Consider the following 21,463-nt stretch of genomic DNA (forward strand, 5'->3'; position numbering starts at 1 on the left):
ATGATATAAAAGAACGCCGAATCAAACGCTTGGAAGTTATCCCTCCTTTACACTTTTTAATCAGATATTTCTGCCAAGGTTTTCCTGAAAGTTGTTTTTTCCAGTCTGTATTTTTTCAGCAGGAAACTACATCCTTCCAAACTGTTTGCCTCACGATCCTTACTGAATTGCGACTCTTCGACCCCTCTTAAATATATAAGGCGGAACACGGTTACAATTTTTACAGATTTAGTGGTTTTTTTCTTGCGGTTTTTTCGGTAACTTGCATAGCTCGAATGTTAAAAGATTTTCAGTCTTTTCAACATCAACTCGGCAGAAAAATATTTTTCGCCTTTTGTAACGCAAATGAGTTGGTAGTCTTTAATATGTAATTATCTTCAGAGCGGAGGTGCTGCAATAATTTAAGAGACCGATTGCAGCTTCATCGACACCTTCGCACACATTTTTAACCAGACATGAAAGAGAGCTGAGTTTCAGCAGATCTGCTGATGGCGATAGCGATTGCGATAACGATAGCAACAACGATAACGATAACGATAACGATAACGATAATGGTAATGATAATAACAATAGTAATAATCATATTTATCAAATTATATAGCGTTGAGATCAACTGGTATGTTTTCATCTGCGCTCTACAAAAATGAAACTAAAAATAACCAATACCTATAGCTAATGAAAACTAATACTTATCACTAATATAAACGAAGCAATATGTCGTTTAAAATAATTATTAAAATAGTGTGTCATAGGTCTTAGTAAATAATTTATGACTTATCCGACATTGTTTTTAACAACCCAAGCTTACGCTTAAGATTCGCTTTTAATATGCTAGATATTCCCGTTAACGACCCGAAGAGCCCCACATCACATACAATACGCTTTTAGTGCACAGCGATAAACCAGGGCAGTACCACCTCCCCGCTTACTAAAACGAGGTTAATCCACTGAGTGGTAACCTTACTTATAACACCTCTCATCGTTCGTATAAAGCCACGTTTCAATAAAAGCAAAAACATCGATCTTACTTCCGCATACGTAGTCCAAAAATCTGTTGTTATGTTTTTTCAAAAACCGTGCATTCAGCAGTCACTAATGCTTACATTATTCTGTGCTTTGTCCTTTGACGTAACTACGGGTTTCGCGTTCAATTTATACACCAAATCGCAACTAATGGAATATGAAACGTAGCCGATGCATCTGAATAATAGCTGCATGGAAGTTTATGACACTTGATTTTGGGACTTGTACGGTAAAAGGACACACAATTTCAGATACAGCAACGATGGGAATATTGTACTCCAATTCCAACCAGCAGAAAAGATCATCAACGCCAGTTGCAAAACTGTTGTCATTGCAACAATAGATAGAATCTAAGCATATCCAAATTACATGCACGCCAGCAAAGGAATCCAACGAATTAATCGCAGCTAATCCAAAACTTTTATTCTCCAAAAGTAGTACCTGGGTGCACTATGTTTGGCAACTGTTCGTCAAAGTTTAATCATAGTGCGGGTTCCCAGGTAGGAGTAAAACTAGGATACATACGGAGCACACAAAAGAGAAGCCGGTTCCTTCATAATTTTGCACTTTATGGAAAAATGGTGTTATGAAAAAAGATATTAACATGAATTAAAAGTGAAATACTAATCACGATTAAAATAAAGGAAAAATTTTGTATTAATTGAAATGTTTAGTAAATAAACTCCTTCCGGCGGCTGGTATGTCGGCTAATAATGTCCGCGGCTGAGAGATTGTCCGAAAAATGAAAACTTGGCCGAGAAGCGAAGCTTCGAGGGCAAATATGCAATTTTGAGGACAATCTCTCAGCCAAGGACATTATCAGCCCACATAACAGCAAGCCAGGACGGGGTTTATTTATTTTTATAATCCTCCCATTAATTTTCACATCGCAATTAAATTGCGCATAAACAGTTAAAAAGGCCAGTGGTGATCTGATGGCGAATGCGCGTGATTGACGCAAGCAAGCAAGTACATTTGATTGGTTTATATTACTTTATTTTCAGTGTGATTGGGCCAAAACTCGACAAGCTGTCATTTGAAATAAACTCTCATAACGCCCCTTAGATCAAAAACTCGAAAACCTGGCGCTTTTGGTTCAGCTTCAAAGACATAGACAGCAAATTTTGTTGTCTTTTTTGTACTTTCCGGAACAGCTTTTGCGACCAGCAGTTCCTTAATGTCGCTATCGCTAGACTCAAAACAACGAGTTTAGTTTCCTTCTATGTAAATAGGAGAACGGAAAAGTTGAAACTCTTGCGTTGACTATGTTTCTTTTTCACGTAAAAAAATCGGAGGACGAATATCGACGCGGACGGGGATTATTGCGTGATAACTGTCCTGTGATTTTGCACCACGTGACGTAGAGTAACCAATAAAATCGAGCCAAAATTAATAGGTGGGTTATAACAAAAAATAATACATACTAACAAGTAAAACATTAGGGATTGTCAGGCGATGACGGCAAGCTAAGCGGACGCGGTTCCGTGCTCTCTCCCAGAAAGTTTCAAGAAAATGATCCTTTATACTTTTACTATGACCGCGTGATAACCTTTTGAGTATATTAATTGTTGACAAGCGAATGTCTGCTAGATTGACAAGATCAAAAGCAATGCAGCGAACCGAAGTGTCAGATACTGAAGCGGAGTCGGACGCAGTACTTGCAAAGATGGACGACTTGCTCGCAGCTAAAGACGAACAAGAGTCGAAGTTGAACACCATCCTGCTGAAGTTAGAGAGTTTAATGGAAAAAAGTCCAAAGAAAACTGCTCAAGATGTCAGCGAATTGAAAGATAATTATAAGCTTTTAGACCACGATGTGATCGAGATTAAAAGCGCTCTTGCAGATAAGGCGAACCGCAAAGAAATAGACGCCCTCAACAAAAAAATTGATGTCTAGGAGAACAGGTCCAAGAGGAAGAATGTAGTCATATTGTTGTAGAGTATTTTAAAGGATCGCTATTTTAAGTGTTTTTAGATTTATCTTTTGTTTTGTTAAGTCTCGCCTTTTTGCGCCTACGTGGTATTTTGGGAGACTTTTAGTTTTGTTCTTTTATTTTTAGTGTGTGGTTGAACTTGGCTCAGCTCGTGGATTTCCTTCTTACCGTGCTAGACATTTTAATCGCTTGTTATGGTTGAGAATAATTATTTTCATAGGTGGTCATGTTTGGCTTGGTAGAACTGACCTTGAGTTTTACCCACACTGAACATCCTCTTGGTACGCGTGATTCTCGTGCGCAGCACGATCCTTGGCGTTTAATTGGTTGTTTGGTGCTCGCCAAGTGCTTCGGGGTGAGCCACCCAATATCCCCCTTTTTCAAAACAACGAATGCCCTATCGAAACTCCCACGGTCAGCTAACCCAAACATGTCTGTGATTTTTGCATTTAATACGAGGGCACTCCTTGCTAATAGTAGAAGAGTAATAGCAGCAGTATAAGAGAATAAAAAAGAAAAGTACAGAGTCTCAGTACTTCTCGTTAATAGCCAAGCGAGTGGTAAAAATCCCCAACAATATGAGGTTTAAAGAGGTTTAAAGGAAGGCGCCGAAAAAAACTGCAGCTCCGTAGAAGAAACCTTAAAGGAAGAACTATTTAGTAAACAGGTGGGCCTCGAAGACATGGAAGCAATGCTAGCGCACCGTACGAAGATCATCCAAGCAGCTGCAAGCGCTAGTGCTCCGCAGGCAAGGCCTATCCACGTCCACCTGTGACCTACTTAGATATCCCGGTAAAGGACGAGTTTTAAAGGCTGCAACGAACATCTTGTAAGATAACCCTTTCTGCGACAGTCAGATATTCCTATCCGACGACATGTCATAATAAGTTCGAAGTGAAAAAGCCAAACTACGAAAAAACCATTTCAAGCAACTTAAAGAAAAAGGAGTCCAGTTCGCGTTCATCCCATGGTCAGTTCCCGCGCAGATATTATAGAAGGAAACCGATTATGAAGGTCTCAAGTCCTCTAACATCAGACATGAGTAGTCCTTATGCTGCTGTTTTGTTGTCATTATGAACTGCGTACTTAAAGTTAAATAAACCGTTTGATTTACAGCTTAATATCAATTATTAGTATAATTTCAGAGCTGAACAAAGAGTTTCCAGCAATCTGATTGGTCGTGCGGTTCCTTACATGACGCTATATAAACCGCTCCGCGCGGTTTATATAAAATGTTAAAGGAAAATGTTAATAAATGTTACTAAAATCTTATGATTTTAGAAATTTCTCTGTTATTCAGCTCTGAAATTATACTAAAACAATTATTCGCCTCAGGTTTGGTGAATATTGTCGAATATTCCCCTCGACTTTGTCTCGGGGATTATTCGACGATATTCACCTCGCCTTCGGCGAATAATTGTTAAATGGTACGCGTCTGGCACTAGTAAAATGCAAGCAGGATCTTGAAGGACTCTACGAGGACAAAGTAGAAGGGATTATACTTCACGCAAGAGCTCGATGGCACGAACCCGGTGAAAAGAATAGCAAATATTTCTTAAATCTCGAGAAATGCAACCATGTTAAAAAGCAATGCAAGTAAGAAAGCCGCACATTAGCGGTGATATTTTCCCCTTTATAATCATGGATTCACAACGCAAATTTTATAACAACTTATATCGCAGTAGAGATGTTAGTCTAGATATAGGGGAAGCTGCAAAATCAATTCTGGACATAAATGATTATACGAAAACTTATTATATTCCTGCATTATTACCTTTTATAGATTTTGTGAAAGCTTTCGAAAGTTTGGAGTGGAATTTTATGTTCAAATACTTAGAAGTCATTGGGTTTGGACCCTGTCCCACAAGTCGGGTAGAAACCTTTTACCGTAACATAGCAAGTTGTATTATCAACAATGGAACACTCTCAGCTAATTTTGAAACAAATCGAGGTGTAACGCAGGGAGCTCTTTCCCCTTAATTGTTTATCATTACTGTGGAACTATTAGCAGTCGCTATTCGCTCATTTCGGAAATGATTGGAATTACAATAGATTCAAAAGAATTCAAAATGGTACAGTATGCAGACGATTTAACAGGTTTTGTGTCGGATATCAGATCTGCTCAGCACCTTTTAAGTTACTGGATCAATTCAAAAAACCTTCTGGCCGAAAGGTGAATTATACAAAAATCGAAGCAATGTGGTTGGCTCCTCCCGTAATCACACCGAAACACCTCTAGCATTTAAATGGCGTCAAACTGTAAAAGCTTTAGGGGTTCACTTTAGCTACAATAACGAAGAATCAGTGCAAAAGAATTTCTAAGATAAGCTCAGAGGAATTAAATCTCAGATACGCTTGTGAAGTTGAAGAGGCCTCTCCCTGTTTGGTAAAATTCCCAATTATTAAGAGTTTATTAATTCCTAAAGTTTTATATATCTCGTCACTAAAGGCTTTTCAAACATATATAATTTTTTCGGAAGGGTCTTGATAAAATCGTCAGGACAGTGGTAATAAATGATTTCGAATTTGGTGGCTTAAAGGTAACTGATCTTACAACGTCAATTATATCACTCCGACTTTCATGAATCGGAAGATTTTTAAGCGATGAATTTTCTCCATGGAAAGGGTATCTATTACATTTACTAAAACCTTATGGTGGAGAATTTTTTCTTCATCGTGATTGTAATATTGATGACTATAGCATTTCCCCAATATTTTATAAGGAAATGTTACACATGATTGGTGGTCAGATTTTCGTTCTAGGTTTTACCTCGTAAGTCCAAGTGAAACAATCATTTGGAACAATAATAACATTAGAGTAAATGGTAAACCTATATTTTACAATAATTATAATAGCGCAAATATTGTTCTTTTAAGCGACTTAACATTTGATTTGAGTAACACAGAGTCCTTCAACCTTGCAAAACAAAATAGTTTGAAAGATTCCAACTTTCTGACCTGGACTGATCGTTGCGCTGTACTAAGAATTCGAAGTCGCTAAATCAATAAAGATCAAGTCAGATTACTACAATTTAAAATCAGTGACAAATTTTTGATGCAGCACTTAGCAAGTCTAGGGATTTCTACGGTCTGCTTATATCCAGTAAGGCGACAGAGTCCAGATGCTTCGTAAAGTTGAAATCAAAATTTTCCACTGTTGATGTGGAAACAAAAAAAGCCTTCTCATCAATAAAATCCTGTATCTGTGAAACATATGTGCAATGTTTTCAGTTTAAATACTGAATGAAATTTTATTCACAAATTCACACTTAGCTAAGATAGGTTTACTACAAAGCGATCTTTGCACCTTTTACAGTACTGGTGCGGAAACAATTGATCATTTATTCTTTTACTGTGTTTACTCAAGTGCCTTTTGGGAAGAGTTTGAATCTTATTGGATAGCCATAGCCAAAGAACAAAGAAACTCGAGTTAAAGACTATTTTAATAGGTGTCACAGATACTAAATGTCCTCTGTTTAACTACTTAATCGTGTTAGGTAAGCTACATTTATGGAACTGCCGTAAGGAACTAGTTAAAAGAAAATTTGGAACTGAACGTCACATTCCTGCTAAGCATAATACTATGAAGGAGTGCTAGAGGCTAAGTGGAAACATGTTTTGAATTGTAATTCGCCAGTACATAGGTGTTTAACTGAAAGCTTTAGGTGACTTGTTATCTTTGTGCTGTAATTCCAATGATCTGCAGATGAACTTTCATTCTCGCCAGCTCATTTAGTTTAGATAATCGCATGGGACAAGTAAAATGAGCTCAATGGATAGACCCTCGGTTAGCTCAATAGATAGAGCGCTGGACTGTTGTGCGGGAGGTCGAGGGTTCGAGACCCGGCCGGACCAACACTCAGGGTCTTAAAATAATTGAGAAGAATTTGCTACCTTTCTATAACATCAAGAAATGGTTAGATATTCTAGCCTTCTCGGATAGAGACGAATAAATGGAGGTCCCTTCTCCTGTAGGGTTGGGGCAGGACACGTTAATTTCCCACACACGAGATTACTGTGTGATGGCTGTGACTGCTGTTGACACGGTAGTGAGAGTTGGCGTGCATGATTGATCTCTGACAACCACTGTTGTAGATGTCCGTAGAAATCTCAATGACTCCCTCCACCGTAAGCGTATCCTGGTTGTCTTCCAAAACTTTTGATAGACTATCCGATTATTGAGTACAAGGAGAATTGCACACTCACCAAAACTCGCGTACCCTTACAGATGCTTTCAAAAATATTTTAAACCAGTCAGGAGGCCACAATTAATTTAAATGTGCAGTGTTCTCTGCTGATCAAAACTTACCGAGATAGCGAGGCTTTCATTCATGATAAATCATAATTATAGTTTTTTTCCCACAGCTGAGAAGTACTTATTTAAAGGCTGATTACATAACATTGGGCAGAGAATTGAAAATTGTCTTACATATTAGAATTCAAAATTTTTATGATCTATAACTGACTGTAAAAACTAAGTGCCATGATAAACTTTTAAATAGTCTCTAGCTTTCGGTATCTTTTCTTTTTCTTCATGAAGGATACTCATCTCCTTGTTTGTAAGTGATTACTGCGTAAATGCATTTTTCTATTTTTCAGGAGGAAAAGAGGTTCATAGGAAAAGAATACGAAGGAGGAAAGGAGGCTCAGGACGCTGAACAGCTCCCTTTCTTTTCATCGTTGCAATTTTCTTCCCATAGTCAGGTAGAGGTTAAAAACATAAACGGAGTAGTACTTTTTGAACATTCTAGAGTTGTGCTTGTGTTTGATAATACGTTAAAAAAAATTATGTTAGGTTGCCTTAATAAATCTAAACACCGAAGGAAAATCTATGAGCTGAGACAAAGAGAGCTGAATCAGTCAAAGTTTCATCATCGTAGAATAAAAATTATTACGTCTATCACAAATGTTTGGGATTAAGTCAAATAACATGTAAAAAAAAAAAACGTCGAATCAAACATTTGGAGAAACGAGACAGAATCCCAGTTCTTTTCTGTAATCAGACAATTTTGCCAAGGTTTTTCGGAAGCTTGTTTTCCCAATTTCTCCGTTTTTCCAGTAGAAAACTTTACACTTCCAAGCTGTTTGCTTCGCGATCCTTTCTGGATTGCGACTCTTCCACCTTTCTTTAATATATGAGGCTAAAGACAGTTACAGCTGCAATAATTTATAAGACCGACTGCAGCTTCATCAACACCTTTGCATAGTTGGCAACATTTTTCACCAAACATGTAAGACAGCAGACAGAGTCTCAGCAGATCTCCAGAGACTGAGGTTTTGAAAATACGGCGCATAAATTGGGTAAAAAGACGACATGTCAGGGCTACAGAATGAAACTGACGAGATGACCCCGTTATAATCATCAATTTCGATCATGTAATTCGCTGTAAACACTCGACAAAGTAATTGTGAGCTTACTCGCGGATGGGTGATTTAAACCACAATTTTTGCAAGCTATCATGAGATTAACGAATTTCTCTTATCATCGTGTGTCATAACAAAGCTGTTGGCATGGCATACGTTGTAGGTTTCACGATGTTTATTTTCGAATAGCACATTAATTAGTGAGTTATTTGAGACGATCGAATCTTTGAACACCTTTTTTTTGGTCACCATAATTTTCTTCGTTGAAAATCGCTCAGCCTTATTCATGAACTATTTAGCTGTACTCTTTATAGCTTTCAATAGGCTAAGGCGTGACGCACTCTTGGTTTCCCGCCATCTTTTTTCAGCTCTATTTCTATCCCTCTTGGCCTTTCTAATCTCATCATTAAACCAAAGAACACGAAGCCTTTGTGCGATTGCATTAGTCAACAGGGATGCATGCTTGTCAAGCATGTCCTTTAACGTTTGGATATAACATCCAAAACGATGGATTTCAACTTTCTGTTCTAAATAATTCTGGCAGATAGAGATAGTTCTGCGCGGCTCAAATAGAACAGCTCCGTGGTGAGAAATAAAGCTGTCAGCTAGGGAAGGAACTTTAAACATCTCAGCAGACTGCCGAGTTATGAACAAATCAGAGTATGGCCCAGGTGTGGGTGGGCTCAACTGCATATTGTTTATGTCCAGATAATGTAACGAGGTCTAATAATTTAATGGATTCGCAGTCATCAGGCTTGTCCCAATGAAAATGCCATTCACTCTGACGAAGGGCTAACGCTCGAAACGTCAGCTTTTTTATTCATTACGGTGGCCAATTTACAATTTCAACTGAGTTGATATAACCAAATTACCTTGTTACCCCCACCGACGCAGCACCACAGTTTCTTTAGAAACTTTTAGCCTTTATTCATTTGTCCCAATGAATGTTTGGGTCTCCAAAAATGACCAACTCCGCTTTAGAAGACACGACTGACTCAACATAACCCGTTACTTTAACAAGAAACGTCGCAGTTGTTACTATAGGATTGTCTGGGTATGGTGGTCAGTATATGACCAAAGATGAAGGCTTAGGAGGTTCTGACTGGAAAACCAGTCGGAAAACTCAAATGGTACCTTCTCGTCTGCATCAATCTTCCTTACGGTAAGTGAACCGCGGTAAACCAGGGCAGCAGCACCTCCATGTCTACTAGAACGAGGCCAATCTACCTTGTTGTAGACAACAGGACAAGTCTCACTTTCTAACACTTCTCATCCTTCGTACAGAGCCACGTTTCAGTGATGGCAAAAACTACGATCTCACGTTTGCATACGTAGTCCACAAAATCCGCTGTGTTATTTCTGAAAGATCGTGAATGCAGCTGGCCCATTAGCAAATCCTTACCCTGTATCGACCGTTTATGATTACATTTCACTGTGCATCATTTTTTGAAGTAACTATGGGGTTCCGGGCCGGGTTCAGTTAATGAACCAAATCACCAAGCTACTGGAAGATGAAAAGTAGCCGATGCATTTGAGTAATAGTTGCATGTACACTCATGACGCTTGATCTTGGGCCTTGCACGACAGAAAATCACACAATTTTTGATAGAGTAGCATTGTATTCCAATTCCAACCTGCAGAAAAGATAATCCGCAACGCCCATTGCAAAGCTAGGGTGATCACAACGATAGATGTAGCATCCAAACATATCTAAATTACTTGTGCGCCAGCAAAAGAATCCAACTAATTCATCGCAGATAATTCAAAATTTTCATCCTCCAAAAACGATGCATGGGTGCGCATGCTGTTATGCAGCTTTTCGTTAAAGTTGAAACATTATGCAAGTAGCAAAGTTGGTGTAAAATTAGGATAAATACGGAACACACAAAAGAGAAGCGTCTCTTCATAATCTCACGCATTATGGAAAAATTAAAGATATATGATATAAGAATATAAACTATTTAAAAAAATGACAAAACGTTTTACAAAGGATATTGTATAAAAATTCAAGATAGCGAGAAAATATCCATCAATTGTAATTTAATTCCTGAAACTAACGCTGTACAACACTGCTATGACATTAGGATGAACTGAAGAAAATCTATGGGACCAGAGCAGAGAGAGAGGAAGAGGCAAAAAAATACATCAATGCCGATGATGAGGTGGGTGTTTAAAGGTGAACTGTGTCATACGTACGAGGCATTGAGGCATCCAAGATAGAAATAAAATAACCATCAATTGCAATTCAATTTGTGGAATTAACGCTGAACAACACCTCTATGACACTAGAATGAACTGAAGAAAATGTACCGGACCAAAGTAGAGTATTGTAGTCAAACGTCCAACACGCTACATGTAGTTTAATCAATTTCACGAAATGTACGATACAAGCGAAAAGCGATGCAAAGCAAGCGTTATAAACGTTGTATGACTAGGACGGCTAGGAACACGAAAATCAAAAACGGAGAAGACGGTAAGCGAACTGGATAAATGAAACGTAGCGATGGCAAAAGCACAAGTGCCCTAAAAAAACGCATGCAAAAAGCCCTAACGAGACAAAATTATGCGAAAACACCTAACAGAATATTGATTACGTAAAAGCGAAAAAAACAAAAAGAATGCGATAACGAGAGAAAAAAATGCGCGTACAAACGAGAAAACAAACTAAAGAAACAAATACAGCCATGCGACAGTAACATGGAGAATGTCAGCACTGTATGCATCGAGGATACTTCCTCTTATTCACGACTACGTCTCTCTTTGAACTACTTTACTGCAAAGATAGTTTGGTAACCTACCTACCAGGACCTCAGCATTGATTATTCATGATATCATGCTCTCATCCAATAAGTGCGGAATTGATGCTCGCGGGAAGTTTGGAGAGCACAAGAGAAGAGAAAGAATTGCTCGAGAGCTCTCTTAGCTTCCAGAGTACATCTATAACTCCATATACGGAAAGTTAAAAGCATGAACCAATTCTTTTATGACATAGCATGTATATACAGGTCGTGCATGATCTCGCGCAAGCCAAGTATATTTCCGATCGGCCCTCCCACTCAATCAATATTTACAACTGGGTCGCTTTAGGAAGTTCTCCATTCTCCGAAAAAAGCCTTCCACTTCAATTTGACACTTTTGGGCACTTGTAAATTTTTATTGATCTCGTTCAGGTGACTTGTTATCTTTGTCCAGCAATTCCAATGATCTGCGAATGAACTTTCATTCTCGCCAGCTCATTAAGTATAGGTAATTGCATGGGACAAGCAAAATTCATATATGGATAAATATCACCTGTGTTTTCAGAAGTTGCCCAATATGTAATTTGTGATCATCCAAATTAGCATAAATTAATATTTGCCGGCATGTGTCAGAGAAGTGGAGGCGGGTGCGAGGTGCGCGGAGAGTTATGGCATCGTGGTTAGTAAATTGAGGGCGTTAGTAGGGCGAGGCATTCTATGGTCAGCCTTCGTCTTGATAAGTCGTTAGGTTTTGTTTTCGTTGAAATTGATGTATTATTCATTTATTTACTTTTATTTCTTAAAATATTGTCATGTTCACGTCAGGTATTACCTGGAGCTGTATTCGCATATTTTCCTTTGTAACTGTGCATAATGTGTCATTCGTAGGATAAGCTGAAACTCCGAAGGTGGCATCAATGCCTTGGTTGGGGTTACACTACCCCCCTCTTTTCCACTTAGAGGTTTTAAGGGTTTTTCGTGTCCGGCTGTGGTACATTTAGTTTCCTTCAATCGCAGTACAATTTTGTAAAGATGTCAATTTGGTGGGAACTTTTGAAAACACAAGTGATATTTATCCTTCATTTTAGGGAGAAACGTGCGATTGTTTGTTTATAATATGAAGGGAAAAAATTTACGTTATTAAGAAGGTCATCATGAGCGCACGCTTTAGCGGATTTCGTAGGGGGCTATTTTAGTGTTCAGCTAACGACAATGAACTGTAAAACGCACATCTTGGCTAAATGAAATTTCATTTTTGTACCACACCGCCAAAATAATGAAACCAACCCTGCTCAGAAGCATTCGATGAAATTGTAATACTTAAGGGAAAATAAATCAAGGCTTTTTTACGGTTTTGCTGAGTTTTAAGTAATTTTTCCCGAGACAATTATCAAATTTATGGAAAAATGTGTATCAGGCAATCAGCACTTGGTAACTTTGCCCTCTATGTATGAAAGCGATGCTCGCAGTAATGAATATTACTGATGTAGTAGTGAAATAAACCTCCCCCCCCCCAAAAAAAAAAATTATATATGTATATATATATATATATATATATATATATATATATAACTAACTGCAGACAGTACTGTTTCGGCCTTCTGGGCCTCATCAGTGCAGTGCTAATGCTAGGATGGGGGAGAACCGAGACAGTCACCCCAAACGACCCAACCTTTGTGGTATCGTCTAAGCCATGCCAGAGTGCTCAAACTAGAGTAAACCAGCGAGCATGCGCAATTGCAACGGCAATGACTCATCCTAGATAGAGTGCTCAATATATATATATATATATATATATATACATATATAGCTCTTTGGCATACAAAGCTTTGCTTTCATGTCCAAATTGAGCACTCTATCTAGGATGAGTCATTGCCGTTGCAATTGCGCATGCTCGCTGGTTTACTCTAGTTTGAGCACTCTGGCATGGCTTAGACGATACCACAAAGGTTGGGTCGTTTGGGGTGACCGTCTCGGTTCTCCCCCATCCTAGCATTAGCACTGCACTGATGAGGCCCAGAAGGCCGAAACAGTTAAAAGCTTCTCGGCCTTTTTAGCCTATGAAAATCAGTATTCTCTTTTTTCTTTCAGTTTTGATAATGGCAAGCCAGGAGAGCCAATTTAATGAGCAGTTCACCAGTACCACCGACGGAACCTGGGCAACAGCGTCCGAGCTTGATGTCCCGGAGGCCTTAAAACTCCTTGAAAACAGTGGTGTGCGTTTTAGAGGCGTACCATTTATGGGCTCAGGGCAAACCAAGATCATCAAAGACCGGTCAGTGTATTTTTCCGTGGATACCTTGGTTACCTCCCAGACTATTTTGGAGAGCTTTGATGCCGCTGGCATTGACATTGATTCAATCGCCACAATCCAGAAGAAAAGTTCGAACAAGTCCTGGGTAGTCTCTTTTGTATCGCGAGCGGCGAAGGAGGCTGCTCTTGAAACCCCATACGTTGAGATCGAGGGGCTGAAAACCTTTCTTGGCGACTGCGAGAACCGTCTTGCAATTGTGAAAATATATGAGGCGCCAGCGGAGCTGCCGGATACGGCCTTAATTGGCCGCCTTAGCCACTATGGCCGTGTCCTCAGCTTCCGCCGTGATCTAATCGCGCAACATATCGAAAACGGAGTGCGAACGGCCAGAATGAATATCGCCCACAAGATCCCAAATACTATCCGCGTGGCCGGTGAGACGATCCGTATCTGGTACCCGAACCAGCCTAAATCGTGTAGAAACTGCGGTGATGAGAGCCATTTGGCCAGGGAATGCTCAACAGTTCGTTGCTTTAACTGTGAGCGCCCTGGCCACCGTTCCGAAGATTGCGAGGAAGGGGCTAAATGTTCAGTCTGTTTGTCAGACGAACATCTCATTGACAGCTGCCCGTTCGTTCTCTTCAGCGCAAATATTGATGCCGGTGCGAAGGTAGAGAAAACGGAGGAACAGAAGAAAATGGAGCGGGATGAACGACTGAAACGCATGAAGGAAAAACGCGAAAAAGAAGACAAACGTAAACAGGACGAAGAGCGAAAGAAGCAAACGAAGGAAGAAAGGAAACAGCCCCCTGAGGGACGCGACGAGCGACAAAAGGACTCAGAAAGAAAAGACGAGCGAAGGGATGAACGGCGGGATGAGCGAAGAGATGAACGGCGAGACGAGCGAGGGGATGAACGGCGGGATGAGCGAGGGAACGAACGGCGAGGTGACCGAAAGAATGATCGAAGAGATGAGCGGGAAGAGAGAAGAGGCGACCGTGACCGCTATCGCAAGCGCGATGACCGAGACAGATCTTCTCGCCGCGATTATTCAGATACTGATAGCGACGACGGATGGGAAAGAGTCAGGAGAAGGCGGTACAGACATTAATTTATCTATTAATTTGCTTATCTATTTATTAACCAAACTCGATGAGTAAGCTTAAAATAATTTCTCTAAATGTGCGAGGACTCGGGTCTTCTAGAAAAAGTAGGAAAATTATTCAAGAATTAAATTATTCAAAGTGTGACATATTCTTTTTACAAGAGACACATGTCTCATGTAAAAAACAAGCGGAGGAATTCGAAACACTCTGGCGCGGCAAATGTCTGTGGTCCTTTGGGACTGGCAGGTCTGCCGGTGTTGCCATCCTCTTTTCTCTAAACTTCCCAGGCAGAATTATCCGTTTTTTGACCGATTCCGAAGGAAGAATATTGAGCTTACTCATTGGCTACTATAATTCTAAACTAAATTTAGTAAACATTTACTCTCCCAATACTATTTCGGATCGTAAAAGTTTTTTCTCTTGTCTGCACAATTACTTTCTCCCCCAAGGGGATCTAGTGATCGGGGGAGACTTTAATTGTGTAGACAATGTCCTAGATAAATTAAATTGTTCCGCCATCCTATTGTCTGATCAAAAACTTCTCCGATCCCTTTGTGCTGACTTCTCACTTACAGACATTTGGCGCAAAAACAACCCGCGCAAAGTAACTTTCACCTGGTCTAACAAAGACCATACTCAGGCATCTAGAATTGACCGCTTTCTCGTCGCTAAAGGCTTAACCCTAGTAACGGAATGTAATATTCTTCCATGCGTATACGACCTATCCGATCATGACTTTGTAAAAATTGAACTAACGACTAACCCTTCTAATCACGGTCCTGGAATTTGGAAGTTCAACAGCTCTTTACTCTCAGATGTAGAATTTAAAAACATTATGTCAAAATCGATTAACAACTTTAAGCTTAAAATCCCCGAATTCGCCTCCCTTCGCGAGTGGTGGGATGCTCTAAAAATCGAAATCCGCAAAACAAGTATTTCATACTGTATCCGTAAACAGAGAACAGCAAATGCCAAAAGAATCCTAATTACTAAGCAATTAACCCATGCTAAAAACGCTTTACATTCTAATCGCTTAAATAACCCAGGTGTAATTAGCGATTTGGAAAGCCAATTGTCCTCTCTAATCTCGAAAGAAGCCGAAGGAGCTAAAGTCCGCTCCCGAGCACAATGGTTCGAAGAAGGCGAGAAACCAACACGCTATTTCTTCCGTCTGGAGAAAAAACGAGCTGACATGAATAGTTTTGAATCTTTTTTTGACGAGAACGGTGTTCTCAGAAATTCTCAAAATGATCTTGAAAGAATTTTAACCAATTTCTACAAGAATTTATTCACCAAAGATCCTCTTGATATGCGAATTCAAACTGAAATAATTGACGACCTCGAATTTTCACTGACTGATTATGAGCGCAATCTATGTGAAGGCCCTTTTTCTAATAAAGAATTACTTACTGCATTGGAAGGCCTTCAGACCGGCAAGTCACCCGGTTCTGATGGTCTCCCAACAGAATTTTACTCGTGTTTTTGGAACGATTTGAGCGAATCTCTCCTTTCTGTTTTGAACGAGGCCTTTCTTGCTGGCTCCCTCGCGGATAGCCAGTACGAGGGCCTCCTACGACTCATCCACAAAAAAGATGATCGACGCCTCGCAAAAAATTGGCGCCCAATTTCCTTGTTAAACACTGACTACAAGTTAGCATCTAAAATCATCACTGAACGATTGAAAAAAGTCATGAACTCCATCGTGCATTCAGACCAAACGTGCGGCGTGGTCGGCCGCACTATCTTCTCAAATTTGGCCTTACTTCGTGATGCCCTTGACATGATTGACAAAACTAATGAACCAGGTATTCTCATTTCCTTAGATCAAGAAAAAGCTTTTGACCGAGTTGACCACGAATTCATGATGAGAGTATTGCGTAAATTTGGTTTCGGCCCCTCCTTTTGTGGGTGGGTCGAACTATTTTATTCTAAAGCCTTCTCTAGAATCATTGTTAATGGCTCCCTGTCCCCCCCTGTCCACTTAAGAAGAGGGGTGAGACAGGGATGCCCATTATCTCCTCTCCTGTATGTGCTAGTTTCAGAAGTATTATCAACGCAAATCCGTAATTGTAAAGATATTGAAGGTTTCCTGCTCCCCGGAGCAGGGGGCCTTCAATATAAAATATCCCAGTACGCTGACGATGCTACTTGCATCTTAAAATCCGAAAGGTCTCTTTCTTCACTTCTCCGAGTCGTATCAAAATTTGAACAAGGATCTGGCGCTAAACTGAACACGTCCAAATCTGAAGCAATGTGGTTAGGAAAATGGCGAACTAGAATTGAATCTCCCTATGGCCTCAAATGGGTCACTAAAATGAGAGTGCTTGGTGTTTACTTCTCAAACGGCCTCGTCAATGTCGACGACGACAATTGGCGGGCCAAATTAGATAAACTAAGTTCGGTTCTAAATCTTTGGAAACAAAGAGACCTGTCTTTTATCGGTAGAACCTTAATTGTAAACACTTTAGGCGCAAGCCGTTTATGGCACGTTGCTAAAGTCATCCCCCCACCCCGTTGGGTGCATGATAGCTTTAAGTCGATCATTTGGCCTTTTATCTGGAAAGGAAAAATGGAAAATGTAAGTCGCGATCGCTGTTGTGCGCCCCCATCCTCTGGGGGCCTCAACGTCGTTAATTTCAAAGCTAAGTGCGCTAGCCTGCGCCTTTCTGTTTTTTCCAGTTTAAGAGATGACTTTGGCACATCCAAATGGCATTACCTAGCTCGATATTTTTTAGGACATAAGCTAACTATTCTAGATCCCCGTTTTTCTTTTCCCACAAATTCTGGCCCCTCTTCCTTCCTTCCTTCCAATTACTACCGGCTTTGTTTAGATAATTTCCGTACCTTGCATCAGAAAACTGGTGCCTTACCTGATTTACTCACCAGTAAGAATTTATATCTTTTGTTGCTTGACCCCGTCTGCGTTGCACCCCGGTGCTCCGGTTTTTGGGCGTCTGCTATGGACCGCCCCATCAATCGTTGGGCCTGGGTGTGGCGCAAGTCTCGCCTAAAGCTAATTGAGAACAAGAAGAACGATCTAATTTGGCTATTGATCCATAGAATGATCCGCGTAAGATATCTCCTAAAGTCTTGGGGATACATCAATAATGACAAATGCGCGATCTGCGGTAAAACAGAAACTATTGAACACTGTTTCTTGGTATGTCCCAGAGTTGTGAAAGTCTGGGACTATTTCTCTCCCCTTTTTCGTGTTCTACTCGACTCCCCCTTCTCTATCTCCCCTACCTCTATCTATTACCCCTTTTCCCTAGACCAATCTACCACCAGTATATCCTTATCTAACTTTCTCAAGGCAACCATCATATATTGGTGTTGGCTTGCCAGAAATAAAGCTACCTTCGAAGGTTCTCTTTTGAGCTCCAACGCGATTATCGACTTAATTAAAAAAGATGTCCAACTCAGAATTCTTAGCAGCGACACTGATACCTTAAGGAATTTTTGGTCTTTTAAAAACGCATTTTGTTCGGCCGATGCTGGTAAACCTGTCTTCTTTCCCTCTCTTGCTCCCCCCTGAACCTTTGTATATAATAAAACTTGTTAAACCTCGCCCATGAGGGGTCCTTACTCCGGGCTACAGGCCCGCGCGCTGTTTGCGCCCCACATGGTCGGGACAAAACTCTTTGTAAATAGTAAATAGAACTTTGTTAGCTCTTACAGGTGGGCGCTTACTCCGGGCTGTTATAGCCCGTGCGCTGTTCGTGCCGCCTGTAAGAGAAAATGTCATTAGTTAATGGAGACCTGTAAATACTTAAGTAACTCATAATTTAATTCGGATACTTTAATCAGTTAGAATTGTAAATAGATATCATTGATGAAATAAAACCGCCTGGTCTCCAGGCTTTTATATTTAAAAAAAAAAAAAAAAAGTACTGTCTGCAGTTAGTTATATATATATATATATATATATATATATATATATATATATATATAAATATACATATAATAATTTTTCATGCCTTGTTTTACTACTACATTAGTAGTGTTCATATTACTGCAAGGATCTCTTTCGATTCATACATTTCTTGAAACCGCAGTACACATATATGACTTTCATATATTCAGATTCTTTGCCCTCTAGGTTACAAGGTTGGAAAGTTCGATCTGCGCGTCAAAGTCAAAAGGGAGAGAAGCAATGTTACCAACTTTGAGCTGGAGAAAAGTTTTAGCCTTTGTGTAGTTTTTATCTGAGGAAACAATTTTCCAAAGCTGTTTTAAGCAAAGTTGTACCGTCACGCTCCTAAAAGGGTCTCAACGGGGTTAACCAATAGCCGTAAAATGGCCAAAAAATTTAGCCGTATGGCGTTGAAATTGATAGATTTTAACCGATGGTCGTAGAAATAGTGAAACGCAAAAAACTATCTGGTAACGACAATGGAATGATATTAACCGTTAGCCGTAAATTGGCCAAAATCTTTAACCACTAGTCGTGAAAGCCATCACCCCATTGGGAGCCCCTCCTTGGGAGACTTAGGTCTATTTCATTAAAGCACTTGCATCCAACGTCTTTATCCAAGGACGCTAATGACGAATAATCATATCCTTCTGTCTGTTTCTTAGGATTCAGAGTCAAGTGAAGATGAGGAGGGAATCAGTGTCGGAGAGCTCAAGAATTCAGAAGGTTAGAAGCTGATCTTGAAAGCCCTGGACGAGTTGGAAAAATCCAGCGTAAATTAATTAATGTAAAGACTGGGCGCTCTACTTGTAAAAAGCTACAATAACTCATGCAGCGAAGTTGAACTTTAAAATCAGTCGTTGAAATACCGCTGTAAATCACATTTTGTAACTTATACTTTTTCCTCGTCCCACTCGAAGTTCGTGTTCTAAGGTGGGTTTAAAGCTGTGATACATCACATGTTCCAGACCAAATGATACATCTTCCTTTTCACCACCGTGCAGAGATGAACCAACCCTTACAGCCTACACACATTATTCTGTGAGCCAGGCCAGGTGCCATGAGGGTCTCGTTTCAGACATTTCGAGCCATCCTCACCAACGAGTCATATTTAAGGCACTTGCAATTGTATATTTCAATATTTCTCATACTTAGACATTCTCTATTTCGCTCTCTATGAATTGAAGATGCCGAATGTCAGATCCCAAGACCTCAGTACTTCTAAGTATTCCCATAGTTAGGGAGGGTTTTAACAACGGGTTGGGAAAGGGATTCCTCCGTTCTTAGAAGAGCATGGAGATGTCCCTAGATTATTTAGGTTTGTTTTTCCACCATTCTAATCTCATTGATAACTAAAAGTAATTCAAGAAAGCAAGTGTCCATTTGTAAAATAGTTCGGTTGTACTTGTCCGGTTTTTAAAGCAAACCATTGTATAAAGCAAACTGCTACAGTGCATATAAATAAAAAGAAAAGTCTATTTGAAAAGTCAGTATTCAGTATCTTGTGATTACAAAGGCGGACGGTGTTCGCGCATGGGGCTACTACCGGTCTGTTATGGGTGCGACCTTCAATGGTGGAGACTTAGTTAGGTTTGCGTTATTCATCTCACCAGACTCTCTCAGCTCAAGGCAGTGTCTGGCGGCTGTTTCACTTTTGGCATTTCCCGAGTGTGCCGGTCACTACAGTGCTTTTTCCTTCGCTTTCTCTTCTCAAACTTATCTGGGACACTAGTAATCACACGCGACCCTAACAGGGTCTTAGCGACTGTGCGTGTTTGTCTTACATACAATAATAGTACTGGTGAGCCATTTATTCTTCCAGACAACATGTCACGCCATTCAAGTAGTGTCTCTATTGGGTATTGAGTGGAAGCCCATTGTAAGGTATGCCATGCTTACAAAACTGTGACCTCAAACTGAAAAGTGACCAGAATATCAATCAAAAGGAACCACGAACCATTCCACCTGTCACAAATCAAAAAATGAAAGCTTTAGGAACGCATCTGAAGCTGGACACAGTAAATTGGGGCAATTGATCAACCTAAGAAACTCGTAGGGCTCCATAAAAATACCTGTTATTTAGTTTTTTTTTACTTTCAGCAGTGATTGTCGCCTGAGAACTAATTATTTAAATGTTCTTCATGCGATCATGAAAACCCAACAATACCCCCATTTAACTATCAAAGCAAAGCAAAGCTATGTTATTTTTTCGCCCTCCCAAGTAGCAATTAATATTCCACAATGTATCATCAGTAGTGAACGAGTAAAAACACTTTGGCAAACCTTTAAGGTTTTCGAAACTTTAAAACAGCGCGTCTGTCATGGACGTGCAATGTAATAATCCGCCGTTTAACCATTAACAAATGGTTAAAGAATTGTAAGAGTCGCGCGAGGCGATAGCCGAGAGCGACTCTAGCTTCTTGAGTGCTTAGCAAACCTCCCAAGTGCATCCATTTAACAAATGGTAAACACCACAGCGTACACTATTGAGTTATGGATGCACGCGGGAGGTTGCTAAGCACGAAAGAAGCGTAAGAGTCGCACGAGGCGATAGTCGAGTGCGACTCTAGCTTCTTGAGTGCTTACCAAACCTCCCAAGTGCATCCATAACTCAATAGTGTACGCTGTGGTGTTTACCATTTGTTTTATAACATAGCATTGATACATTGTAGCTAAAGAGTTCCCTTTTATTTAACAAATCTTACGTGACCAGAAAAAAAAAGCGCGCGCGGAAAAATAGTCTTTGCATTTGCTCACGTCACCAGCGTACACCCATGGGAAAATGGGGGACGCTAAATTGACCAATCAGAGCGCGCGCTTTACTTTGGTTATGTTATAATTCTAAATGACAGTCCCTAAAAAGCTGATGTTGCTTACGATGTCTTTACAGAAGAAACATTAGTACACTAGGTTTTTTTTCCAATTCTAATTTTAAGTGAAGATGACATTGATGAAACAATTGGAAATATCTTGAATGTTTCTTTCCTCAAAGGCTTCCAGCAATGTTATTTTTTGAACAGAGAACATGCAGTCGTGCTATATCTGAATCATTTTGGTCCCGATGAGACCGACTATACAAGTACGTATAGCACCAGGGGTGGTGTGGTCTTTTTGTTTACTAAGTGCGATCC

General features: G+C 40.0%; 1 protein-coding gene across 1 annotated transcript in view; it reads left to right on the forward strand.

Annotated features, from left to right (window-relative positions):
* Window positions 1-19,822, forward strand: part of LOC148724682 (uncharacterized) — a 24,984-nt gene extending 5,162 nt beyond the window's left edge. Inside the window, exons 2-4 of the mRNA XM_088731361.1 lie at window positions 7,557-7,661; window positions 10,406-10,483; window positions 18,998-19,822. Coding sequence (XP_088587487.1) covers window positions 7,557-7,661; window positions 10,406-10,483; window positions 18,998-19,063 — 249 coding nt within the window. The 3' untranslated portion in view covers window positions 19,064-19,822. The remainder of the gene's footprint in view (window positions 1-7,556; window positions 7,662-10,405; window positions 10,484-18,997) is intronic.
* Window positions 19,823-21,463: the final 1,641 nt, after the last annotated feature.

The sequence above is a fragment of the Stylophora pistillata genome, chromosome 8, assembly GCF_964205215.1.
Source record: "Stylophora pistillata chromosome 8, jaStyPist1.2, whole genome shotgun sequence".
In the NCBI taxonomy this organism is placed as follows: Eukaryota; Metazoa; Cnidaria; class Anthozoa; order Scleractinia; family Pocilloporidae; genus Stylophora; species Stylophora pistillata.